Here is a 27893-nt window from a genome sequence, read left to right as displayed (position 1 = left end):
CAGTATTTCCTGGTGAAAGGACACATAAAGCGAGGGTACATACGCTGATTCGAGTAAGAGAGTGTGCGTTTCAGAACCTCAGCTGAGGACGCCCCGAAAATCATTGAGCGTGCAGAAACCAACAACTCCCTCATGTTAGTTGGATGCTAATTCAGTGTAAGCTGGCTGACTATGCGCTCAACTGTGAGAGAGAATATGACTTAGTAACACTTCAAATGCTGCAAATTTGTCTTTGGAGACTCTTCCAAAAGGAAGGTGCGAACATAACTTTCTACCATTTTCTAGATTTCTTGCTTCACATCCTTCTGCAGACACTATTTTTTTTCTCTGTAAATGTGACTTTCATGCATGAGAGGACTTTAAAAAGTTTGTGGGAAATGTTTATTATGAAAAAACCATGCATGGATTTCATTGTTTTTACAAAAAAAAAAAAAAGTCCTTTTAGTTCAATTTTTCACAGGCTTTTTGAAGCAGCTTCAGGTATTTTCAGAAGTGTTTTGTGCCATGCAGTGGTGCCACACCATCTTCTTCTTCTTTTTTTAAGATTTATTTGTTTATTTGAAAGTCAGAGTTACACACAGAGAGAAGGAGAGGCAGAGAGAGAGAGAGAGAGCGGTCTTCCATCTACTGGTTCACTCCCCAGTTGGCCACAATGGCCAGAGCTGTGCCGATCCAGAGCCAGGAGCTTTTTCTGGGTCTCCCACGTGGGTGCAGGGGCCCAAGCACTTGGGCCATCTTCCACTGCTTTCCCAGGCCATAGCAGAGAGCTGGATCAGAAGTGGAGCAGCCGGGGCTTGAACCAGCGCCCATATGGGATGCTGGCACTGCAGGCGGCAGCTTAACTCGCTATGCCACAGTGCCTTCCCCACACCATTTTCTTTTGAATGACTTGCAGCAAACATATTTGGGGGAAGGATTGTGAAAAATATCCTCTTGGGTAAATACGAACTGGGAAGATTTAGAGAGAGAAGTAATAAAGCAGATGTTACTGTTGAATGAGTGAACTATCGTGATATCTTATTTTTAAAAAATGGGTAATGCTTAATAGGTTTGCTTTTATAGATCATGGCTACTGCACCTGCTGTGGCAGGTGAAAAGTCAAGCTCCAGTGACAGTGACAGTGACACTGAAAATGATAGCTCTGAAGCCAGTGAGACCACGGAGAGCGTGTCCTCTTTTGATCAATTTGAAGAAGAAGATGACCTGAGCTCAGAAGGCATCGTAGAAGAGCCAACTTCCAGGCAACTGCAGTTTGAAATCAATGAAGAGACACCTCCAGGAGCTGAAGCTACAGTTGAGAACAGCTGTCAGTTGGGAGAATCAGGTGAGGGATTACCCATGCATGTGAGTTTCTTTCATGCTTCTCCTCTTTGGGAAAAGATTTATTATTTATTTATTTCCAAGGTAGAATGACACAACAGAGAAGAAGAGATACAGAGGGTGGAAGATGGGGAAAAGGAGAGGGGAGAGAGAGAGATTGATCAATCTTTCTTTCGCTAGTTCACTCCCCAAATGGCCTCAATAGGCAAGACTAAGCCAGGAGTCAGGAACTCCCTCTGGGTCTCCCACATGGGTGCAGGGGGCCTAAGCACTTGGACCACCCTCTGCTGCTTTCCCAGGAGCATTGTCAGGGAGCTGGATGGGAAGTGGAGCAGCCGGGACTCGAACTGATGCCTAGATGGCATGCTAGTGCTGCAGGCTGGGACTTTAGCCCACTGCGACACAGCGCCGCACCGTGGCAGAACTTTTGAAGGTAGATGTAGATATTTAGAAATTTATATAACTGTTTATTTAACATCTCTCTCTCTGTGTGTGTGTCTCTCCATATAAAATATTCACATGAATTAACTTTGGAAGTGGCACATTGCTCAAGTTTTGTTTACATTTGTATTTTGCAGATTTCTTAAAGATTTATGTATATCATAAAATTCATTTGTGACTGAGAATTTATGAAAAAGCTAATTTCAAAATTGTACGATTTGGCTGCCCTGGCCCACAATCATTCTGTTTAATGAGTGGGGTAGGCAGGCTGTCATTATGGAGACAGCGATGTGTCTTTCACATTCTTAGGAACGTTCCATTGATGTGTTTGCAGCTTTGCATAAAATACAAATATAGTCAAAGTTATCAGCAGAAGTTGTCTTTTAAAACTGAATATGAGAGGGTGGTGTTGTGTCACAGCAGGTTAAGCTGCTGCCTGCAATGCCAGCATCCCCTGTGAGCACCAGTTCGAGTCCTGGCTGCTCCACTTCCAATCCAGCTCCCTGCAAACGTGCCCGGGAAAGCAATGGAAGATGGCCCAGATGTTTGGGCCCCTGCTATCATGTGGGAGACCTAAGCAGAGTTCTGGGCTCCTGGGTCGATCTCTCCCTCCCTTTCTGTTGCTCTGCCTTACAAATAAATCTTTAAAAAAATGAATATTAAACCTCTGTTATTTATTTTGAAAGGATTAACTGAATGTGGGGAAATTCTAAAGAAACTCTCCAGGTACCTTTGGGCCCACCTGTCAAAATCCGAGTAAGTATAACACAAATAGTTCAAAGTCACACATCACGACATGTTATTTCCCTCTGCATGGCATATTTTTTTTTAAATTTTCTTCCTGCTAAGTTGTTTTGTATAACCTTCCAATGGGGTAAAAAGTTAATGTTATTAAAAATAGAGAAATCTTTCCTTGGGAAATGTTATGGTCTAAGTCATTCGGTAGCCAGGAGTAAGTTATTGAAGAATTTGAAGAGGGGTATAAGCGGAGAAAAGACTCAATTTTCTTTTAATACTGCACAATAATAAAGTAGCTGTTTAACTAACATTGTATACCATTTAAAACATTGCGTGAGTTTCATGAAACTGACTTTGGCACAAGTTGACCAACGGTGAAACATTCTATAATATCAGCAACGATGACTGCACCACGCCAGTGTGTTGTGTTGTTTTCCTGACAACCATTTGTGTGTGCTTGCTAATGTGCTAGGGACTTTGCACACCACAGTGAAGAGAGTAAAAATGTTCCTGCCACTGGTGGTTTATTGAGTCTAATCTTGGCATTTGGTACCTCATTCCAATTTTCTCAATTAATTTACAATAGAATAAGTTTAGAATCAAAATGGAATTTATAATACTACAATACCAATTGTATTCAACTACAAAGTAAAATAAAAACTCAAAACATTCTTTATAACAAGCATATTTTAAGTATAGATTATGGCCTAAGCATATTTTGGTTCTAACCACTCATGTTTATCTCATTAATCCTCACAGCAATTGTTTGAAGGATTAGCTGTTCTGAATTCTTTTTTTTTTTTTTTGCAAGTCAAGAAACTGTAGCACAGGATAGACAAGCAATTTGTCTAAAGTCACGTAGGAGCAGGCTTAGAATCCAGAGCATTTGGTCTTAGCCAAAACATTATGTGTTGAAATTTGCGGAAAGTGAATTCTGAAAGAATACATAGAGTTAACATTTTCCTACTGTGTTTGAGTTTTTAGTTTGAGAGGAGCAGGATGGAAAAGAGAGGGAGAGAGGGAGAGAAGGAGAGAGGGAGGGGGAAGGGGAGAGAGAGAGAGTTAGTTTCCACCTGCTGGTTCAGTCTTCAAATGCCTGGGACTGCCGGGCTGGGCTTGGTCAATGCTGGGAGCTGGGAACTTAGTGTGGGTCTCCCGTGTGGGTGGCAGGGAGCCAGCTACTTGAGCCATCACCACTGCCTCCCAGGGTGTGCTTTAGCAGGAAGCTGGAATTGGTAGCTGAAACCAGGACTCAAATCCAGGCACTCGCATGTAGGTTATAGGCATCCTAACAGGCCAAATGCTTTCCTTTAATTAAAAGGAATTATATCTAGTAACAACCCACGTCCTAGCAGTTCTTGTTTTTATACACCACCAGATGTAGCTGGAATAACTTCTGATACCTGCTAAGGCCTGTGTAGCTCTATGATGACTTTGGAAACCGCTTGGTGCTACCCTATAACTTGCAACTCAGTAATTCCATCTGCCTGAGTTCAGTCAAGTGGGCATTGAGGAAACCTGTGTTTCAGGAAGCTAAGAGAATAGTCCTTGCAGCACAGTTGGCAGTATCAAAAAATGCATAGAAACAAGTCAGATGCCCATGGGAAGGAGGACACAGAATCAGTTATGATGTACACATCACAGTGCAGTAGTTCAAGCATAGCATCCTATAACCACATGCGGGATTTTAATCGTAATTAGTACTTGAGTTAAACAAAGAAATTTCAGAAAAGGCGTGGGATGCCTTTCTGATAAAAATTACAAATTAAGCATAATATACATCATAAGAACTTAAAAAGTGAAGTGAGACTGAGTAAAATTGAATTCAAGGCAGTGGCTGCCTCTGAGGGGAGAGGCTGGGTAATGAGCTTTGGAAACGACTCACTGGGAAGATATAAGTTATGAAAAATCTTGGGCACCGGGTTCTAGTCTCGATTGCCCCTCTTCCAGTCCAGCTCTCTGCTGTAGCCCGGGAGTGCAGTGGAGGATGGCCCAAGTGCTTGGGCCCTGCACCCCATGGGAGACCAGGAAGAAGCACCTGGCTCCTGGCTTCGGATCAGCGCAGCACCGGCCGTAGTGGCCATTTGGGGAGTGAACCAATGGAAGGAGGACCTTTCTCTTTGTCTCTCTCTCTCTCACTAACTCTACCTGTCAAAAAAAATTAAAAAAAAAAAAAGAAAATTTTTTTTGTTGCTGGGTTGAGTGAAGACGTCACAGATGTTGATTGTACATTAGCTTAAAAAGCAAATAACTGAACTGAATAAATAAACAGCATATAACTGAACAAGGATAATGACTGATTTAGTGTTTCACATTTGAAGTACATAACAGTAAGCCTGTCAATCTAAAATGTATGTGGAGATGAATTTTTTGCATAAATTTAAGCATACGCGTACACTGAAGTGAGTTGCAGTTCCACTCTTAGGATGTCAGGCTCCAACCAGGGGCTTATTCTATTATCAAAATCATGGCAATGCCCTGGAAAACTGTTAAAGATAACAGAAATTTGTGCTTAGTTTTTTCTTTAAATTTCTTAGACTGGAAGAAGAGTTGCCCACCCAATCAAACTGTACGTTTTCTCTGAGGCGGCTGCTGCTCTGTCCACAGTCTCCGCCTGTTCTGTATTTTATTCAGGAGGGTCAGCTTGCTGAAAGACTTCGTTGAATCTGAATTTTTTTTGATTGATGGAGATTCCTTACTCCTCACTTGTGCTCTCCATGTGAACCTCAAGATGGGGCAAACCCTCCACTTCTTCTACATTATGGAGCGGTTTCTGCACGACTTCATTCAAAAGGAAGCCAGATTTGTAATCGTCTTTTTTAAGGTAACAGATATTTCGTTCTCCGTTCTCATCTTGGAAAACAGAGTCAATCATTTCGAAACGTGGCCCATCATTACTTAACTATTAGCTATATTGCTTCTTCAGTCTGTAACTAGAGGCTCTGCTGAAAGGGCTAATAGTAAATGTTGTACAGAGGAGAATGGCCACCGAGTGTGTTCTTATCTACTTACACTTGTAGAGGCTGTGTAGAACATGTTTAATCATCTTAGCTCTTTCTATCATGTTAGCACAGTAACTCCCATAAGCTTCACAAAAATAACTAGACACTCATTTTTTATCTCTAATACTAACACTTGTTTCCTTTTTTTTTACAGGATGCAGAAAATATATATTTTAACTGCCCTCATTTTCTGGCCCTTCGTACTGCCCTGATTCAACATTTAGAATACAATACTGATGTCACTGTTCATACTGAGTTTTCCAATTGTTTGTCTCCAGAATGGAACACACTTCTTGAGGAATGCTACCCGCATTTCTTGGTCATCTCAGATGAAGGAATAACCGCTCGACAAACAGATTTTTTAAACATTTTTATCATTCATGCTCTTCAGAAGAAAATCAATATAGTACAGCCCTTGGGGCTAGAGTCGGATGTCCTTAGAATTTATGGATACCATACCTCAAGTCGCTTTGAGCACAGACAATTCTTTGAAATGGTAAGTCAGGTTGAACTGCCTAAGAAGAAGTGAGCCGTGTAAATGTGGAAGAAACAACCCTGATAATGTGAGTCCTTGTTCAAGAGGTTGGGCCTAGGAAGGCTCTGAAGGAATCTTTTAACGTGGAAAGCAGGAAGGTTTTGCTCTGGCTTTACAAGTCAGGTTAGTAGAAGTGAGTTCTGAGTTTTGGCAAAGAGAGAAATTCTTGTTGGGGATGAAGCCTTTGGGTGATTCGGTGAGATGAGGAAGAAGGGTGTGGGCCAAGTTCAAGGGCAAGAGGCAATGGAGGCCAGCGCCACAGCTCACTAGGCTAATCCTCCGCCTGTGGCGCCGGCACCCCAGGTTCTAGTCCGGTCAGGGCCCCGCATTCTGTCCCGATTGCCCCTCTTCTGGGCCAGCTCTCTGCTGTGGCCTGGAGTGCAGTGGAGGATGGCTCAAGTGCTTGGGCCCTGCACCGGCACGGGAGACCAGGAGAAGCACCTGGCTCCTGGCTTTGGATCAGTGCGGTGCGCCGGCCGCAGTGGCCATTGTGGGGTGAACCAATGGAAAAGGAAGACCTTTCTCTCTGTCTCTCTCTCTCTCACTGACAGTGGACAGTGAGAGAGAGAGAGAAAAAAAAAAAAAGAAAGAGGAAATGGAGGGGAGGAACCCAGAGAAACCAGACATGAGAGCACCAAGGTGGGAAATTCTGTTTCTTCTGCATAAATTATACAAATATGTGTGCACGTGACAGCTCATAGGGACACACACTCAGACGTGTACTTGTTTGAATATGTATTACCTAGGAGAGTTCTTCAAAATGTTCGTGGAAAATGGAATTAAAGATGCTAAGTTTGGTGCAAAAAATCGAACATGCATAGTTTTTTTAATAATTTTTTTGTTTTTGTAATATGGACAAATTTTATCTGTACAGTTTTAGAGTACAGTGATACTTCCCACCCTCCCCTCCCTCGTGCCCATGCTCCCACACCCCCCCTTCCTTTGTTATTTTTTTTCTTTTAAAGATTTTTATTTATTTATTTGACAGAGTCACAAAGAGCAGACAGAGAGGGAGAAACAGAGGGAAAGATCTTCCATCCACCAGTTCTCTCTCCAATTGGCTGCAGCGGCTGGAGCTGAGCTGATCTGAAGCTAGAATGCAATCCAGATCTCCCACATGGGAGGCGGGAGCCCAGTTCCCTGAGCTGTCACTGGTTTCCCAGGGTGTGCATTAGCAGGAAGCTGGAGTTAGGAACTGGAGCTGGGAATCAGATCCAAGCATTCCCGTGTGGGATGTGGGTGTCAGTCTCAAGGCTCAGTGCTCATACCATTTGGTACTTTTTAAATAGTTGCTTTTATGGAACTAGGTAGAAGTGTTTTTTGTTGTTGTTGTTAGATTGCAATGTCCTCAGCATTAGTTCAAGAAGACATAATGGAAGTTTATTTGATTTGAATTGATGGCTTTCTTTTTGTTTTCCTGTAGCCAAATAAACATGACTTTCCACCTTGTATTTAGTTTAAGTAGAGGTTTGTGATGTGTACACATACGTGTTTTTTTTTTTTTTTGTATCTGTGTGTGTAGCATGAGAAACAGCTGCGACATGCCTTACATGCCCATGTGGTTTTCCAAAAGTCACAGGAAGCAAGAATATCTGTGTGTGGTCATTTGAAACTAAATGTGGAAGACCTGCAGAAAGAGGTAATGACTATGCTCCTAAAACTAAAGTTCAGTGTGTAGGAAATATACCTTTGATGGCTATTGCTTCTAGCAAACAGGCCTGTCCTACGCTCACCTTCACGCCCCCTGACTCCCTAGCCTTCCATCTCTGGGAAGTGTTCTCTTGCAAGCCGCATTCCTCTGAGGCAGAAAGGGTCTTGCTAAATTGTTATCAAAACATCCTGAAGTTGGTTAAAAATATTTTCTACAAAATACTTTGTATGCAATGTGTGGTGATACTGGCCAGAGGCCAGTGCTGTGATAACGTTAACGATCCCAAGGCTTACTCTTGTGATGGGTGAGGTGGCTCTTGTGGGTGCTGGCTTCCTGGAAGATGGGAATTGTTCAGATCTTGAAAGGAAAGGGATCTTTGAGGTTAGCAAATGCAAGGAAGCCATTGGCCTTTGGGAACGTCTCCGGAAGTTAACCTAAGCCAGTGGTTACTCTGTACTTCTGATTTCCTGAATCATGCCATCTCATGTGGTTCCACAATCCATAGAACAGTGTTTTTGGAAGACTAGGCATGACGTGGTGATGAGACGGGGTTCACCTGACTGTGGAGTCAGTACACGTATGAGCATCCAGATATTTAGTGTCCCCTATTCTAAGGTGAACTAAAAGTCCCCACCTCATTGGATTCTTCTGTCCATTCTCCCTGCATTCGCTCTCTCACTTAACCATACAGCAATATTTGTGACACGGATGCATCGTTCCACATGTCGTGCTAGGTGCTGGACTTACAGTGGTGGACAAGACCAAAAGGGGTCTTGTTTTCATAGGAATTTTAACCTATGTGAGCCAAGTAACCAACTGTAACGTTGCACGGAGAAAGATGCAGGTGATTCCTTGAGCAGCTGTGAGAAGGGGAGGGACTCTTAGAGCTGCAGCGGAGCATTCACTGTGGCTCTAGCTATGGTTTTCATTCGTGTCCTCACTCTCATTCCTGTTTTACATAGGTGGGGTTTTTTAACAGCCTGTGCTCAAGCGTTACCCTGTCCTTCTCTCCTTCCCAAACTTGTAGCCCTTCCTGGGGCTCAGTGGCCCTCCCCTGCTCCTTAGGCCCCCAGGAGCACACAGAGTAGAAATAGGGCTGCCGATTTCATCCTCTGAGTTCCTCTGATTTCAAAGGGCAGCCTATGTGTGCTGATGCTCTCCTGCTCGGAACTCCCTGGGGGTGCTCTTTTCAGTCTTAGTGTAAAGCCCCTGTGAGACCCGACATAGCATGTAGACACTGAACTGACGTCTTTAAGTGAAAGAATTGAGACCAGGTGACTTGTTCAATGACTGTTTCAAGCTTTTAGGAGGTGTTGCGTCTCCTGGTTCAAATCCTGATGCCTCACCACGGACTCAGATAAACATCTTGTCTCCATCGCCCCCGTCTGCTCCTGTCTGCATCTCTTGCTGAGCGCTGTGATTTATCGCGCCTTTGCAACTTTCCCCAAAATACAAGGGTTCTCGTGATCACGCCTTTGGTAGCAGTCGTTCGTATCAGTTTATGGGAGTAGAGCTGTTGATCGTTAGCAGTGTGTATGCCATGCATCTCAGTGTCTTCACTGGCCCCTGGGAAGTGTCTGGGCTGACAACACTGAAGAATCCACAGGTTAATCACACAGAGACCTGTGGATTTGCCATGGCCTGTAGATCAGCAGGAGAAAGTTGTTCATATTAAAATGTCACTTAGGGCCTTATTAAATACCGGCTCAGCATCATTTTCCAAGTTCCGCAGGCCTATCTTATATGTTTTTCTTTAAGTTTTTGAAAGATAAAATTTCAGTATTTTTCTAGAATTAATTACTATGTCAGCTTTGAATCTTGTTTCTTGGAATCACTGTTTTTTTTGTTTTTTTTTGACAAAGTGTTCTATTTCAGGTGCATCAAACCCTGTCCTTGCTTCAGGACCTGTGGCCACAAGGAGCTGAAATCCGAGGTGTTGTCTGCTCCGTTTCATGTTCGGTGGCACTAAAGCTCTACAAAAAAATGTTACTAGATTTAGAAGACCGTGAAAACCCAAACACATACACAGAAAACTGTGATACACAGGTGAGACTCCTTCAAAACCAATGAGCCCGTCTCATGCCACTTTTGATGATGTGACAGTGCTTGTGGGTGGTGGCCCTATGCATAAGCTCAAGGTCAAACAGAAAATACGACGTGTGGATCACATGTTTGCTGGCTAAGCATGGAGATATCATTATGATCTCATTCTTATGAAAGCTGGCAAGATTCTTTATAAGATAGTTGAGATGAATCTGTCACCTCTTTCATCTCTGATCACAGGACAAATATCTTTTGTCCCCTGGCTCAGAGCTGGTCATCATTGCTGCTTGCAATCTCCTGGGCCAGTTTCAATGCATACGTGGTGACATTGCACAGAAGTTAGCATTTGTCAAAGCCGATAGGCAGTGGGACCTGACGATGAGCCCACTGTCCACTTTGTGGCTCAGCATCACGTTTTCTGTAATGATAAGGTTGCTCCTATTTGTAACAGTAGTGAGCTAGTAGAGTCTGAATTACTTGTCAATCCTTGCTGTAGTGGGCATGCAGTCACCAACTTTTTACTGTTCTTGGTGGTCTACTACATGGTAAGTAAAAGTCAAGCAGCTACTCGGGGGCAGAGCTGGGATGCAACCCATTTTTTCCTTTTCTGTTCTGCTACGTTGCTTTACCGTATAGATCACAGCCATGCTCAGCCCTGGTTCTACATAGGAACAGGTGTGACAGGAAGCAGCTTTTCTGCAACCCCTGGTACTTCTGCTCTTGAGGACATGAATAACTGGCTGCTGGACATGTCCTTAAACAGAGGCCATCCCCTACCATTTTATCAAATGCAAGGTTTAGATACAGTGAATTTCGGAACTCCATGTATTAGGCAAAGCTTTCACTCCTAGGCAACACAGCTAGTTGTGTTGTTTTTCATCCATCACATGCTTAGTAGAATTTTTCTAGAGATAAAATTACCCCCAAAAGAATTAAATCGTCACATGGGAGAATTTTGGGTAAGGTGCCTTAAAATATTGTTACTGCATGTCTGAATTTTTTCAAGAAAATTTGACTTCTTGTTTGTATTTTTCTCTTTAAAATTTTTTCTTTCTTTGTTTTTATTTATTTGAAAGGGAGAGCAGAGAGAGAACATGAGCAAGTGCAAGCGAGCCCATCTGCCAATTAATTTCTCAAATGCCCACAACAGCAGGACTGGGCCAGGCTGAAGCCAGGGCTCTGATCTCAGTGTGGTTCTCCCAGCTGAATGGCAGTCATCACCTGGGGTCTTAACGTTAGGAGGTTGGGTGTTAGCAGGAAGTTGGTCTTGGAAGCAAAGCTGGGACTCCATCCTAGACACCTGTTACGGGATGTAGGTGTCCAAGCAGACTCAACCCGTGCACCAAAGGCCCACCTTTGTATCTGAATTTTTATGTTGCCTGTGCAAGTGGACATTTTAAAAATTCATGTTTTTCCAGGATTTGAAGGAGGCACCCACACTCAGTGAAGCAGCAGACCTGTGCCCAATGTACTGTCTCAGTGTGATTTTCCTTCAGCATTTACCTCTGATCCAAAGAGCTAAGAGTAGAATCATTACTCATAAATGGGATGCAACACTTTCTCCATTTCTAAGAATGGTAAGTGAACCACCTGGAGATTCATAAGCGCTCAAAATTCAATAAGGCAAAACTTGGACGGTGCAATCCTGTGTCTCTACTGATGCTGTTTTGCTTTCTATAGTCATCTTAAAAGGTTCTTTGTTTCCTGTATCCATCTTCAACATGGCTACCAACAAACAATGCATGTTTCCTTGAAAAACTGAGTCCTAGATAAAAGCACTCCATACAAAAATGTAGTCCTCCCTAGTATAAAACAACCCCCACACTGAAGAGTTCATTGAGAAAACAACTCTAATGAGTATATATAAATAGTGAAGTAATGAATAAAGAACTTACATTCATTGCGTTTCACACTTCGTAGCCAGTTGAAACAGAGACGACAGGAATACAAAAGTCCTTTGTAAGTTCTTAGGAAATTTAGGAAAATTTGAAAACCTTGGTTTTTTGTACTTAGCACAGTTTGATGCTTTTATGTAGTTAGTTGTGATCTCACTTCTTTTTTTTATTTTTATTTTTTATTTTTTATTTTTATTTTTTGACAGGCAGAGTGGACAGTGAGAGAGAGAGACAGAGGGAAAGGTCTTGCTTTGCCGTTGGTTCACCCTCCAATGGCCGCCGTGGCTGGCACGCTGCGGCCGGCGCACCGCGCTGATCCAAAGGCAGGAGCCAGGTGCTTCTCCTGGTCTCCCATGGGGTGCAGGGCCCAAGCACCTGGGCCATCCTCCACTGTACTCCCTGGCCACAGCAGAGAGCTGGCCTGGAAGAGGGGCAACCGGGACAGAATCCGGCACCCCGACCGGGACTAGAACCCGGTGTGCCAGCGCCGCTAGGCAGAGGATTAGCCTAGTGAGCCGCGGCACTGGCCGATCTCACTTCTTTTTTAAGATTTATTTTATTTCTTTGAAAGACAGAATTACAGAGAGACGTAGAGACACAGAGAGAGGTCTTCTATCCACTGGTTCACTCCCCAAATGGCCGCAGAGAGAGAGAGAGAGAGAGAGAGAGAGAGAGATCTTTCTTCCACAGGCTCACTCCCCAAATGGTTACAATGGTGGGGGCTGGCCCAGACTGAAGCCAGGAGCTTCTTCTGGGTCTCCCATGTGGGTTCAAGGGCCAAAGACTTGGGCCATCTTCTACTGCTTTCCCAGGCCATAACAAAGAGCTGGATCGGAAGAGCAGCAACCGGGACTCGAACAGGTGCCCATATGGGATGCCGGTGCTTCAAGCCAGGGCTTTAACCCACTGCGCCACAGTGTGTCGGCCCTTGAGCCATCTTCCACTGCTTTCCCAGGTGCATCAGCAGGGAACTGGATTGGAGAAAGAGTGTCTGAGACTTCAACCAGCACCCATATGGGATGCCTAGTAAAGGCCCCATAGACCTAACTCTTGAAATGATACCATAAATAGCTTTTAATTGTAAATCTGTAGTAAAGCAGTTAAATGCCCACTACTTTTATATATTTATTAGTTCGAATCAATGAGGAAGTATTTATTGAAATTATGATTGGGATGAGTTCAGAAGAAAAAATTAATGTTAGCACTGAAAAATACCTCAAAGGTTATACACGGTTATTTCAAAAAGTTCATGGAAAGGGGCTGGCACTGTGGTGTAGCAGGTAAAGCTGCCACCTGCAGTGCCAGCATCCCATATGGATGCCGGTTCAAGTCCTGGCTGCTCCACTTCCAATCCAGCTCTCTTCTATGGCCTGGGAAAGCAGTAGAAGATGGCCCAAGTCCTTGGGCCCCTGCACCCACGTGGGAGACCTGAAAGAAGTTCCTGGCTCCTGGATTGGTGCAGCTCCAGCCATTGTGACCATCTGGGGAGTGACCCAGTGGATGGAAGACCTCTCTCTCTCTCTCTCTCTCTCTGCTTCTGCCTCTCTGTAACTCTGCCTTTCAAATAAATAAATAAATATTTTAGTATATGTGCTGCTGAAGCGAGCACAATAAATAAATATTTTTTAAAAATTTCATGGAACTACAAGGTATCGTGAATTTCCACAAACTTTTTGAAGACCCCTTGGATATTGCCCTTGTTATTTTGCAATGGGATGGACCAGAAGAAGGTAACTGGCTCTAAGCTCTTGGTCTTCACTGTATGTCCTTTGTCTTTGTACAAGGAGTAGATGATGCTCAGGGAAACTTAATTGACACAGTCACATTTTTGGAAGATTTTATATCATTAACACCTGTTCCTCTCTCTCTTTTGTCCTTTTGTATTTTTTCCAGCTAAAACAATGTGAATTTCTCATCCTAAAACAATTAAAAGTTACAAATAATTGGAGTGTGGATTTCACCGGCCTCCCTGACTTAACTGATAATATTTTATGGAAAAATATTGCTTATTATTATGAAATTGAGTATCACAGAGGTATGTTTTAAATAGCTGTTCATTAAATAGTTTTTTAAATTCATTGTCCATGCCTGAATGAGAATTGTATCTAATAAATAATGACAGAGGGTTAGTCATGCATCAATTAGGTTGAATTACATAAAAAGTTTCTCTGAAGATATGTTTTTTTTTAAAAAGATGTATTTATTTGAAAGTCAGAGTTATAGAGGGAGAGAAAGAGGGAGAGAGAGAAAGAGAACATTTTCTATCCACTGGTTCCCTGGTTCCCTCCCCAGATGCCTGCAATGGCCAGGTCTGGGCCAGGCTGAAGCCCAGAGCAAGGAGCTTCTTCTGGATCTCCCGTGTGGGTGGAAGGGGCCCAAGGACTTGGGTCATCTTATATTGCTTCTCCCAGGCCAGTATCAGGGAGCTGGATTGGCAGTGGAGCAGCTGGGGCTTGAACTGGCGCCCATATGGGATGCTGGCCAACCACCCTGAAGATATTTTCTGTGGGATGCTGGCCAACCACCCTGAAGATATTTTCTGTGGAAAGTCTGTATTTTCTTTCTTTCTTTCTTTCTTTCTTTCTTTCTTTCTTTCTTTCTTTCTTTCTTTCTTTCTTTCTTTTTTTTTTTTCTTTTTTTTTTTTTTTTTGACAGGCAGAGTGGATAGTGAGAGAGAGAGACAGGTCTTCCTTTGCCATTGGTTCACCCTCCAATGGCTGCCACGGCTGGCGCTGTGGCCGGCACACCGCACTAATCCGAAGGCAGGATCCAGGTGCTTCTCCTGGTCTCCCATGGGGTGCAGAGCCCAAGCACTTGGTCCATCCTCCACTGCCTTCCCTGGCCACAGGCAGAGAGCTGGCCTGGAAGAGGGGCAACCGGGAAAGAATCCGGCGCCCCGACCAGGACTAGAACCCGGTGTGCCGGCGCCACTAGGTGGAGGATTAGCCTAGTGAGCCGCGGGCGCCGGCCTGGAAAGTCTGTATTTTCACAAGGTTCAGTTGAGAGGTCTTTATAAGAGTTTTTTTTTTTTTTTTTTGAATAATTATGGGGTAATTGATTAGTTACTTGGGGAAAAAAGGAAGATAAATGGAAAGGAACTACGGAGTTGTAATTTATTCTGTGTCTTCCATATGAGGTGCTTCAAAGTGTTCATGGATAATGGAATTAAATGCCACATCTTCTTTCTTATGTGGAAGGAAAAGAAAAAAGAGACTATCTGAACTTAGAATAGTGACCAGTAGTGCTTGGAGGGGATGGAGGGAGGGAATTAGAGGGAGGTTGGCTATAGGGTCTAAAACCCCACTAGACAGAAGTAACTGGTCCTAGTGTTGCACAGCACAGGGAGAGACCGTAGCCCATAATAACGCATTGCACAGTGTGGAGAGGAGCTGGAGGTGGGCATGCTGATTTCCCGATTTGATCAGCTTTCACTGTTGAAATATTGCACCATGCACCATAATGCTGTGCAAGTATTGCATGTTAATTAAAAATGCAAGAAGTAAAGTATAATAAAATAAGTTGATTTTGGTATAAAAATTTCTGGAATCTCCAAAAACTTTGTGGAAAATGAGTATGAAGAACACCTTATGCATAGATTTCAATTCTTTTTTGCACCAGAATCAACTTTTAGTTCCATTTTTCCATGCAGTTTTTGAAGAACCCTCCTACACCAGATATTGTGTATGTGTTGGAAAATGACAATGTAGCTTTGCTGCTGGCTGCTTCAGATAAGATGTTGTTCCCATGGAAACTGAAGTGGCGTACCAGCTTGGAGCATTTTCTGAAGGATGCTCACTCATGTGTGCATGTGAGAGCGAGAGCAAGAGAGAGAGAGAGAGAGAGAGTGTGTGTGTGTCTTCCATATGCTGGATCACTCTCCAAATAGCCACAATGGTTAGGGCTGGGCCCAGCCAAAGTCAGGAGCTTGGAGCTCCACCTGGATCTCCCATGCAGGTGGCAGGGGCCCAAGCACTTGGACCATCATCTGCTCCTTTCTCAGGAGTGTTAGCAGGAGGTTGGATGGGAAGCAGAGCAGCCGGAACTCCTACTAGTGCTCCAATATGGGATGCCAGTATCACAGGTGTCCAGGATGGGATGCCAGTATCACAAGTGGCAGCTTGACCCACTGTGCCACAATGCTGCTCCCTGCTTTTTTTTGTGGCAGAAAAATATAACAATAGCAGTATCAATTTTATTTTTGCTCTAGCAGTCTTCAAATATTGAGTACGTAATGAAAACATCATATTCTGTCCTGCATTAAGCATCTAACATTAGAAGCTAGTAACTATAAACTTGAATAACTCAGACACCTGTAACACATAAATTCAGACTTTGATTATGAATTGGAATCTGTTACCTTCTCCTCCCTAGGACTGGACTTGGAATTGGGTGACGCTCTGATGCACGCATATCACAAGCTGTGGAACACAACGTTAGCCTTGTCAGAGGGTGGTGACTTTGGAGACTCCATGCCCGTGAGGACAACTTCCAGACTGTTCCTTACACAGAAGGAAACATTGCCTAAAGGTGCTGACAGTTTGCTAGAAAAGATTTGCTTGTTATTTGAAAGACAAAATGGCACAGAGAGAGAGGGAGAGGAGAGAGATCTTCCATCTGCTTTTTCACTTTCCAAATGGCTGCAACCACTGGGCTGGTCCAGGCTGAAGCGAGGAGTCAGAAACTCCATCCAGGTCTCCAACTGAGGTGACAGGGACCAAGCACTTGGGACATCTTCTGTTACTTTTCCAAGAGCATTAGCAGGGAGCTGGATCAGAAGTGGAGCAGCTGGAACAGCACTCATGAGATGCTGATGTTGCAAACAGCTTTAACTTGCTGCACCACAGTGCCAGCCCCAATAGTTTTTTAAAAGTGGATCTCATTCCAGATGGAAAGAGATTAGCAGTGCAATCCTTGTTTAGAAAATAGGTCTGGTCTTTATAAGTTTTGCCTTTTGGCTGGGATAGTCATACTGAATAGCTTCTACTCCTCTAGCAACTCCTTTGCCTTGCGATTGTTTTTATTTATTTTTCTAGTTGGTTTCCCAATCAACCTTGCTGGTGGTATTATCAATCTCATTTTAGAGGTAAGATCTTGGGAAGGTTGTTGTAGATCACACAGCAAATTCATGGAAGAGAGAGGATTTGAATCCGTGTCTGTCTGTCTCCGTAGTCAGGTACAGAAAACGTTGTCATAGCTTTACTACTTTTTTTTTACCAAAGGCAACTTTTTCCCTAAAGCTCTATGAAGAAGTAGCTTAAATTTAAATAGGTCTTAAGGTGTTGTGATTGACACATCAGATGAGTCCATTCATGCAGAAAAAGGTTTGGGAGTTGAATGAAATATACAAAAGTTCTTTTGAATTTTCGCTAGCCCGAGATGTGGAAATAAATTAATGCACTTTTTGGTACCGATGTTTAAATTTAAAACATTTTTATTAAACAAATTTATTTCTCTTGGTTTGGCCTATGGAAAAATAAGCAGAGATCTTTCTGTGGTCTAGAATAAATATTTGTCTTTTCTAGGTTACATAGTGATTCTTTGACTCTTAAAATAAATTCTACCTAACTCCATTCAGATATGAGGAGCTTTCAAAAAAATTAATGGAAAATGAGTATTAGGGAAAAACTATGTGGGATTTCAAACAACTTTGCACCAAAATGAACTTATCTTTTAGTATCCTCACACTTTAAATAGTTCATGGAAAATGGAATTTTAAAACAAACTTACATTTTGCCAGATTTTGAAATCTACACCTATGAGTATTTACATTTGTGACTTAATATGTGGAGCAGAAATGTGATTTGAACGCCTACTTTGTAGAAATTCTATTCAGTTTCTATTTATTTGGTAATGAGAGATTACTTAGATTACTTAGGCTTAGTTTTGCTATTGCAGAAATGCCTGCATCAGAATGGTGAATTTTAATTAGAGTTTAGTGTTCAAATATCAATTGTATTTCTGAATATTGCCAGGATCAAATCAAGAAATTCCCAAGCTTGGACTAATTCCTCTGAAATCCGAGGTTATAGAAGATTACGCTGGAGATATTTGGTCCGAACTACCTTTTGTAAGCAGGTATTTATCTTGCTTGTAATAGCTCTGTGGCTGTAACCAAATATCTTTTTTTAAACTTTTATTTAATGAATATAAATTTACAAAGTACAGCTTATGGATTACAATGCCAAATATCTTTGAGTATGGTGGACTGCATCTATTGTATGTGGTGAAAATTCACATTGAGAGATACTTTTTTTTCAACTTGATTGATTGGTATGATTTTAAAAACATTTATGTGTTTGCTTTAAATGACTCTACACTGCTTACATATCTTTACCTTTTTCTCCATAATAATGTCATCATAATTAATAGTATAATGAAAGCAGTGGGTTGTTGAGGTGTGGCTGTAGCAAGACCATAAAAATTCAAGGCCTGATGTTGGATACATCATCTATGTGGATCTTAAAGTCAGCAAAAATGATCAGTGAGAACAAGGAGGTGACAAAGAGAATTGTTGGGTGGCTGGGTTCAGGTTCTTATCTGTAATGCAAGAAAGAATTTGATCTTTAGATGTGAGTAAAGGTTGGCAGAGGAATAAGATTGATTATCCATAAAGTGAAAGTACACACTCAACAGGAAGCGCAGGTGTACCTGAGAGTGAGCTGCACCCAGCCAGGTTTGAGTTACCTCTTTTAGATGAAATTGAGAGATGGGAAGGATAGAATATTCTTAGGAGGTGTTATGTGGGGCAGGGTTTTCTAGGGGTAGGGGGAGAGTCGATATTTGGGCACCTCCCATTTACTTGCCTTTTTAGGAAGTCTTGGAAGAGTCTGGTGTCAGGCACGTGGAGGGAGTGAAGTGTCAGCAGTGATGTCATTGTAACTGGTTGTGGGTATGGTCAGCAGTCATAGGTTCCAGGCAGTTCTGTGGTGATTGTGATTTTGGTTACGTTAGCCGCAGCACAAAAAGGGAGGGATTTGGGGAGTAGGTGAGGTCCTGGGGGAGGGGCTGGTGGCGCCTGTGACAAGGTGATTCAGCAGAGAAGGTTGTTGGAGTTTTTTTAAATTAATTTATTTATTTGAAAGGCAGAGTTACAGAGAGGCAGAGGCAGAGGGGAAGAGAGAGAGAGAGAGAGAGAGAGAGAGAGAGAGAGGTCTTCCATCTGCTGGTTCCCTCCCCAGATGGCTGCAATGGGTGGAATTTCACCAATCTGAAGCCAGAAGCCAGGAGTTTCTTCCAGGTCTCCCACGCGGGTACAGGGACCCAAGCACTTGAGCCATCCTCCACTGCTTTCCCAGGCCACAGCAGAGAGCTGGATCAGAAGTGGAGCTGGGAATGGAACCAGTGCCCTTATGGGATGCCGGTGCTGCAGATGGCAGCTTTACCTGCTATGCCACAGCGCTGGCCAGGATTATTGGATTAACATGAAGTAAGGTTGCTCCACACCTTTATTTGCTAGAATTGTCAGTGTCACATTGGAGGCATAGGTTTCCGTGTTGTAGAAGTGGGGACGGTGTTCTTGAGACAGCAGTTAAGTGTACTAAAGGCTCAAGAGTAAGAGGATAATTGGTTGAAAAATTAGCCAAACTAGGCCGGCGCTGCGGCTCACTAGGCTAATCCTCTGCCTAGCGGCGCCGGCACACCGGGTTCTAGTCCCGGTCGGGGCGCCGGATTCTGTCCCGGTTGCCCCTCTTCCAGTCCAGCTCTCTGCTGTGGCCCGGGAGTGCAGTGGAGGATGGCCCAAGTGCTTGGGCCCTGCACCCCATGGGAGACCAGGAAAAGCACCTGGCTCCTGGCTCCTACCATCGGATCAGTGCAGTGCGCCGGCCGCGGCGGCCATTGGAGGGTGAACCAACGGCAAAAGGAAGACCTTTCTCTCTGTCTCTCTCTCACTGTCCACTCTACCTGTCAAAAAAAAAAAAAAAAAAATTAGCCAAACTGAAGAGATAACAAAGGAAGCAGAAAAAATTCCAAATGTAAATGTGTATATGGCAGACAGAATAAAGCAAATCCTTGTGAAAGTAGCAAATTACTTTGCAAATGGTATGTTTTAAAATATCTATATTTATAAAAAATCAAAGTCTCTCTGTACATAACACCATGCCATAAGTCAAATCTTGGTGGTCAGAAATCTAAATGTGAAAGACAACAGTCACATTTTCAGAAGACAATACAGGAAAATACCTTTATGGTGCCAGAGTAGAGACGTCATGGCCTTCAAAGACAGTATAAAACTCCAAGTCATTAGGAAAATAAGGATACATTTGACATTATAAAAATCAATAATAACAAAACAGATTTTGGAAGTCATTTAGAAGGTATATAAGCATCACAGGGTTAGCATAAAAGATTTAGGATAAAGATGTCCTAGAACTCATGAGAAAGACAGGAATGAGACAGTAGAGAAAGAGGAATAGGGAGAAATAGGTCATTAATAGAGAAGCTAGTGGGGAATGGCCCGTAAAACTGTAAAAAGATATCTAAAGGTCCTTGTGCATCTAAGAAATGAAAATTAAAGCTACAGCGAGGCCCTATTCAACACTCTTCCTTTTGATAAAATTTATGACTAAGTAAGGCCAAAGGTGTGAGGCAGTGGGCACGCTGGTGGCAGAAACAGAACCAGTAAAAGCTACACAGGTTCAAGATGTGCTGTGTCCGCAACCTGCAGCTTCCCTGGAGAAACTCTGATTCTCTGAGTGAGGTGAGTTTGCATCAGTGTCACTGCAGGATTGTTTATATAGATGCAAGCCATCTGTAGGACAAGGAAAAGAATATTGTGGAACAGAATATAAACTAAAAAATATTTGTTGAGAGGCGGACACAGACACACAGAGAAAGAAACAGAGACTCACACACACACACACACACACACACAGCTCTCCTCTATTGAGTCACTCCCCAGATGCCTGCAATAACTGGGTTTGGACTGGGCTGCTGCCCATCCAGTGTCTGCATTTACAGGAAGCCAGAGTCAGGAGCTGGAGCCAGGAATCGAATCTGGGTATTTCCAATGTGGGTGTTTTAACCGCTGGGCTAAATGCCTGCCCCAGTAGTGGGATATTCTTACAATGCAGTACTCCACAGTAAAAATAAATAACTGCATATACATACACACACAGCCATGCACGCATCCACACGGGTGAATTTCCAAACCACACTGCTTATGTAGCTAAGTAAGTTAGAGAGTGTTGTGACTCTCATATCATTTATGGGCACGCTACTTGTTTTTTTTTTTTTTTTTTTTTTTTTTTTTTTTTTTTTTTTTTTGACAGGCAGAGTGGATAGTGAGAGAGAGAGACAGAGAGAAAGGTCTTTTCTTCCTTTTGCCATTGGTTCACCCTCCAATGGCCACCATGGCTGGCGCGCTGCGGCCGGCGCACCACGCTGATCCGAAGGCAGGAGCCAGGTGCTTCTCCTGGTCTCCCATGGGGTGCAGAGCCCAAGCACTTGGGCCATCCTCCACTGCCTTCCCGGGCCACAGCAGAGAGCTGGCCTGGAAGAGGGGCAACCGGGAAAGAACCCGGCACCCTGACCAGACTGGAACCTGGTGTGCTGGTGCCGCTAGGTGGAGGATTAGCCTATTGAGCCGCGGCGCTGGCCAGGGGCACACTACTTGTAATGTATGCACATTTATATTGTGCATGGGCATGATATACATATAAGGAAGAAGCTGCTTCTTAGAAGAGAGAATGAGGGGTAGTCTTTGATGCAGCAGCTTAACTCACCACTTGGGATGCCTGCAATCAGAGTGCCTGGTTCAAGGGTCAGCCACTGCACTTCCAATCCTGCTTCCTGCTACTGTGCATCCTGGGAGACCGCAGATGATGGTTAAGGTCCATGAGTCCCTGCCACCCACTTGGGAGACCTGGATGGAGTTCTGGCTCCTTGCTTTGGCCTGGCCCAGCCCTGGCTGTGTGGGCATTTGAGGAGCAAACCAGTGGATAGAAGATTGTTTTCTATCTCTGTCTCTTGTCTCTGTCTCTCGCTCTCTGATTCTTTCAAGGCAAAAAAAAAAAAAAAAGACATAAACATAAAAAAAGAGAAGAATGGAATTTCTGAGAAATATATAGGGGGCTTCAAATATATCTACAGTGGTTTATTTTTTCTTTCTTCATTTGACAGATAGGGTTAGACAATGAGAGAGAGAGACAGAGAGAAAGGTCTTCCTTCCGTTGTTTCTCTCCCCAAATGGCCGCTATGGCCAGAGCTGTGCCCGATCCGAAGCCAGGAGCCAGGTGCTTCCTCCTGGTCTCCCACGCGGGTGCAGGGGCCCAAACACTTGGGCCATCCTCCACTGCCTTCCTGCGCCATAGCAGAGAGCTGGACTGGAAGAGGAGCAACTGAGACTAGAACCTGGCGCCCATATTGGATGCCGGTGCCACAGGCGGAGGATTAACCAAGTGAGCCACAGCGCCAACTCTTATTTTTTTTAAAATCAATGAAATCTGAAACAAACCTGGAAAAAAATTATCAGTTATCAAAATGAGTTGCCATCTCCTTGGTCAACCAATCTCATGACTTGAGGATGAACTGTCGCAAGTATCAAATTCTTAACTCCAGCTACCAGATAAGAATTGGCTGAAAATTCTGTGACTCATGTATTTTTTTTTTAAGATTTATTTATTTATTTGAATGGCAGAATTACAGAGAGGCAGAGGCAGAGGCAGAGAGAGAGAGAGAGAGAGAGAGAGGTCTTCCGTCCACTGGTTCACTCCCTAGATGGCTGCAAATGGCCAGAGCTGGGCTGATCTGACGCCAGGAGCCAGAAGCTTCTTCCAGGTCTCCCATGCAGGTGCAGGGGCCCAAACACTTGGGCCATCTTCCACTGCTTTCCCGGGCCACAGCAGAGAGATGGGTCGGAAGTGGAGCAGCTGGGTCTTGAACCGGCGCCATTATGGGATGCTGGCCCTGCAGGCGGCGGCTTTACCCGCTGCCCCACGGCACTGACCCCGTGACTCGTATCTTGAATCTGCTCTCAGTTGCTGTCTCCTGGGCCCCGTAAACTCACTGTGTGCAATGCCAGCGCCCACTGACCTCACAGGCACCTAGAGGTCCCACCGTGCATCTCTATCATTCTCTCTTCTCTCTCCATGTTTTTCTCATCATCCTTGGCGATGTCCTTGACTTCCCTTTCTGTTTCTCATCTAATCTGGCAGCGAAATCTGTTCTTGTTCCTGCAAGATGCTTCCAGAGCCTGGCCTTCCTTGCTCACCCTGTAGCTGTGCGATCGGCCCCCCATCACCCCAAGTGATCTCCTTCACAGTGGTGTCCAAACATCCGCTGCGGGGAGAGATCAGTTTGTTTCTCCCTGCTCAAACCTGCTAAGGAGCCTGACTCCCTCAGATGGAAAGGACTCCAGGATCTGCTGCTCTGTCCTCTGTCTTACTCTCCCTGCCCCCTTAACCTCATTTGAGCCTAATCTGTCCCCCTCTGAGTACTCCTCCAGGCTGGCCTCCCGCTGTTTCTTGTACACAATTGCTCTCCCAGCTCACAGCCTTTCTATTTTTTTTTTTTTTTAAGATTTATTTTATTTATATGAAAGACAGAGTCACAGAGAGGTAGAGCCAGAGAGAAAGAGAGGGAGGGAGAGAGGGAGGGAGGGAGAGAGAGAGAGGCCCTCCATCTGATGGTTCACCTCCAAAGGACTGCAACAGCCAGAGCTGAGCTGATGTGGAGGCAGGAGCCAGGAGCCTCCCACGGGTCTCCCATGCAGGCACAGGGGCCCAAGCACCCGGGCCATCCTCCACTGCTCTCCCAGGCCACAGCAGAGAGCTGGATCGGAAGTGGAGCAGCCAGGACTTGAACCGGCCCCCATATGGGATGCTGGCACTGCGCCACTGCGTTGGCCCCCTCACAGCCTTTCTGCCTGTGTTTCTGTTGGTTGGCAATGTTCTGAGCCAGACGACTTTGTACCCTCTGCTCCCATAGCTTCTCAGCCAGGCATTCTTCACCACTCTGCTTTAAGTGGCACCTTCTCCTCCTCCTCCTCTGTCTCTCTGTGTGATTTTTAATCTGTATCACGCACCATCTACCACAGTGTGTATTTTACCTTTGTATCTCTTTATTGTCTGTCAGTCTCTGTGAACACATGAACTCTGTAAAGGGCTCATGTCTGGCCTAGTGTTTAACATGATCCTGTGCTTCTAGGAGCACCTAGATTCACTTCCTGGCTCTGTTCCCGATTCTGGTGCCATGTTTCCGTGCACCCTGAAAGACAGCAGTGATGGTTCAGGTAGTTGAATTCCTGATACCCATGTGGGAGGCTGGATTAAATTTCTGGCTCCCAGTTTTAGCCCAGGCCGGCCCCAGCCAGTAGGGAGTAACCAGTGGTGGGCACATTGTCTGTCTGTCTCTCTGCCTTTCAAATAAAATAAATAAATAAACACTCATTGAAGAGATTTTTATTCTATTTTGTACGCTGATATGTTCTTAGCATCCATAAGAGTTTCTGGCATATAATTAGGACTTAATGGATGTCTTATGAATGAATGCATGGTAGATTCATGGTTATCATTTATTCTCTAATATTTTCTCTATGTTTGAAATATTACACAAATACACATACATACACACAAATAAAAACGCTGCTTTTTTAAAAAAGATTTATTTATTTATTTGAAAGTTAGAGAGGGAGACACACACACACACACAGAGAGAAAGAGAGAGAGAAAGAGAGAGAGAGAGGTCTTCCTTCTGCTAATTCACCCCCCAAATGCCTGCAACACCAGGGGTTGGCCAGGTGGAAGCAAGGCGTTTGGAATCCAATCCAGGTCTCCCACAAGTATACTTGACCCATCATCAGCTGCCTTCCATTGTGGGTTAGCAGGAAATTGCAATCAGAATGGGAGCTGGGACACAAACCGAGGTGCCTGGGTATGGGATACAAGCATCTCAAGTGGGGTCTTAGTTGAACACTGACCTACACATGTGTTTTCTAAATTATACTCCCTCCCTCCCACCGCAGTGATGACCCAGCTATCACCTGTCTTTCTAAGAAGAGAGAGTTTGATGAGCTCATACATTGGCATTCCTCTCAACCTCTAAGTGATGATTTTGAAAGGACAAGAAACAGCGATAGTGGTGAGTATAATTCATACTAGGGAATGTTTCCAGCAGTTTTCTTGTTTAAACAAGCATCATGTGTAGAAGGGAAAAATTACTCATCTGGGGATAGTGACGTCTCACTTACAGTCTCCTCTCTCTCTACCACTGTATGCACTCCCAGTGGCTTGGAGATACAGAAATGGGCAAAAGCTAGTTTCTGTAGGATGAACAATTCTCATAAATCCATTGAGGGGAAAAAAGTCATTGTGTGCAGCCAAGTCATTGTGCCTAGCTTTCTAATTTTCTTAGATTGTTACAACAGTTACTTTATATGTTATTGTTGAAATTCCTTTTGTTCTTTGCTGGTTTGCATAAAAGTCCCCACTGTATTGTTTCACAGGACCTGGTGTTTATATTAATCAGGCACATAGTGTTGTAATTGCCAAAATTAATAATTGTATTTATTACTTGTTATAAAACATTGGTTCATAATTGTATTCATTAATAAAAAATATTTAAATCACCAAAGAATTATTTTGGGTGGTAAGACACCATGAACCAATATAGTTTGTAAACTTGTCTTCTTGGATTTCAAACTGGTGAGGAAAATGGATAGAGGTGTGTATACACAGATACATACAGAGAAAAAGACCAATGACGCATAAGTACGATTCCTCAGGGCGTGGACACTAGCGGCCTGACTGGTGCTGCCAATCTCTGGATGTATTCAGTGTCTGAATTCAGGCGTGCCCTGTCCCTGTCCTTGGCTCTGTGCTGGGCTCTGGACTTGGTCTTGTAGCACTCCTAGGGCAGAGGGAGAGGCGGGATGAGAGCAGCCATGAGAGAGGTCCTTACTGAAAATTCTAGGGAGTGGTACAGCTGGGAGCAAAAGGCAGGGAGGGAGGTGTCCAGGTGTCCGTCGGGAGGACTGGGGGCGACTCTAGCCACACCCGAACCATGCGGAGAGTCCTGCCGGAAGTGGAACAGGCTGTGACCGGAAGTGAGGCGGGCTGTGACCGGAAGTGGGAAGGGCTGGTGACCGAAGCAGCCCGAGAGCCCCAGTGACGTCAGACAAGTCGGTGAGGCGCTAGGGGTTTCGTCTTTCCCAGAACCGAAGAGCAAGGGGAGGCTGCTTAAACGTCTGCCCGGGGGAGCCTGGCGCTCAGGTACTTGTTTAAGGGGAAGGATTTTTGCTTCCACCTTCGTCGTGCGCTCCGTGGCTGGGTGGCCCGCTGGGGCCTTGAGCAGCTGGAACTGCGTTCCTGGCTTCTGGCATCTTCCGTTCAGTTCTCGTAGCGCGGTCCCAGGAACGGCCTCAGAGCAGTCGGGGAGTTAGAGGGAGAGCGGAGCTGTGGTTTGAACTGGACGTGCCCGCTTAATGCAGTGATGATGCTGAGGGCGTGGGGCTGCCTTCCGACGGTGGTTCTCAGCGGGGTTGGTTGCTGGAGCCCGGTTGGACCCCCGTTGCTCTGTAGCTTCCTGGCTCAGCTGCCCTGCAGCCCTCCTCCACCTGAGCTCCGTTCCCTGCCTCGACCCTCAGCATGGCCTGAACCATGGGGCTGCCCAATGTGGGCGTGATGCAGAGTAATCCTTTTTTCTTCCTGAAGTTAGTTTTCTTTTTAAAGATTTACTTATGTATTTGAAAGGCAGAGTTGGAGCGAGGAGAGGCAGAGAGAGAGAGAGAGAGGGGTCTTCCATCCGCTGGTTCACTCCCCAGGTGACTGCAGTGGCTGGAGCTGCACCGATCCGAAGCCGGGAGCCAGGAGCTTCTTCCAGGGCTCCCACGTGGGTGCAGAGGCCCCCTGAAGTTAGTTTTCTCAGGTATTTTGTTCTAATGATAAAAAGCTGGCAAAAACACCTGCTCAGGCCTCTGAATTTCTTCTGGACGTGGAATATGTAGTAGGTGTGGATGGGTGAGTTGCTGACACTCACCCTGAGGCCATGGGTGTTGCCAGCGATAAACGCCTTTGAGTTCAGCGCTGCCGCAGGCTTAGAGTGGTCTGGGAACTGGTGACATCTTGTTTCCAGAGTCCATTCTCTCCTAGAGCAAGAATCTGGCTGAGTGGTTGTAGCCAAATGTTTCTGGCCAAATTTGGGTATAGTTTTCAGAAACTCTGTTTCCGAGTTCATGCAGTGCTCATGTGCTTCGTTTTTGATCCTGTGTCCAGAGACAGCAACCATGTCCAAGAGCAGGTGTTTTCTTTTGTGGCTTTGATACGCTGTAGGATGAGCAGGTCATATCTCACCCTCGACTTACTCTATGGGATGCACCCATAATGCTTAGTAGTTGTAATAAAATGAATAAGTAAATAACTGATTTGATTTTTAAAAAGATGTGTTTTATTTATTTGAAAGCAGAGTTACTGGGGGGGGGGGGATCTTCCATCTGCTGGTTTTTTCTGCGAATGGCCACAACGGCTGGGCTGGGGCAGGCCAAAGCCAGGAGCCTGCAACTCCACCAGGATCTGCCACATGGGTGGCAGGGGCCCAAGTACTTGGACTGTCTTCAGCTGCCTTCCCAGGTGTATTAGCAGGAAGCGGGATCAGAAGTGGAACTGCCAGGACTTGTACTGGTGCTCATATGGGATGCTGGTGTTGCAAGCAGTGGATTAACTAACTCTGAGTCACAATGCCAGCCCCAAGAACAGATGCTAATTTGGATCATCTCATGATATTTAAATATGGTTCAATAATTTTACTTTACATTGCCACATCTCAATCTCTGTAATAGTAATAGCCTCTAATTAGAATATTATGAGTTTCTCAGGGGATTTGTCAAAGCCTTTCTCATGAATGCTCTAGGAGTGCAGCTTTTATATATCAACAGTAGAGTCATGATATTTTAATAACTTTATTTCCCTCAGCTAAATCCAAAGATGCCAAAGAAAGAAGAGATACACAGAAACTGTATCATTTTTATCATGTGTTTGGAAGGTCTTTGGTAGGAAGTAACAGATCAGTAAGGATTACAAAAGCGGGCTCGCTGCCATCTCCAGCAAATTCTTCCAGGCAGAAGAAAAGACAACATCAGGTGCGTTCTTGGGCTAGCGGAGCTCATTGCTGTGGGGGCTTGAGACTCTACTCCCACCCTGTGAGACCTGTGTTAACTTTACTCAGCATGGCAACACTGGTAATCTCATGTTATTGGAGAAAAAAATATTTTGTTTAAAAAAATACTCCCAAGTACTAACCATGAATTATAACAGATAAAGGACCTTATTCTCCTT

General features: G+C 44.4%; 1 protein-coding gene across 1 annotated transcript in view; it reads left to right on the top strand.

Annotated features, from left to right (window-relative positions):
• The window catches only part of LOC127486657 (probable ATP-dependent RNA helicase DDX60), a gene marked incomplete at its 3' end in the record, with an annotated part of 114026 nt that overhangs the window by 39448 nt on the left and 46685 nt on the right, over nt 1–27893 (top strand). The window contains 12 exon segments of the mRNA XM_070047160.1: nt 1063–1324; nt 2448–2517; nt 5134–5323; nt 5656–5997; nt 7559–7675; nt 9563–9733; nt 11149–11307; nt 13519–13660; nt 15997–16152; nt 17598–17700; nt 24587–24702; nt 27531–27697. Coding sequence (XP_069903261.1) covers nt 1063–1324; nt 2448–2517; nt 5134–5323; nt 5656–5997; nt 7559–7675; nt 9563–9733; nt 11149–11307; nt 13519–13660; nt 15997–16152; nt 17598–17700; nt 24587–24702; nt 27531–27697 — 1995 coding nt within the window.

The sequence above is a fragment of the Oryctolagus cuniculus genome, chromosome 8 (genome assembly GCF_964237555.1).
Source record: "Oryctolagus cuniculus chromosome 8, mOryCun1.1, whole genome shotgun sequence".
NCBI lineage: Eukaryota > Metazoa > Chordata > Mammalia > Lagomorpha > Leporidae > Oryctolagus > Oryctolagus cuniculus.
The sequence above is the reverse complement of the archived record's forward strand: the minus strand, read 5'-3'. Positions and strand labels throughout refer to the sequence as shown.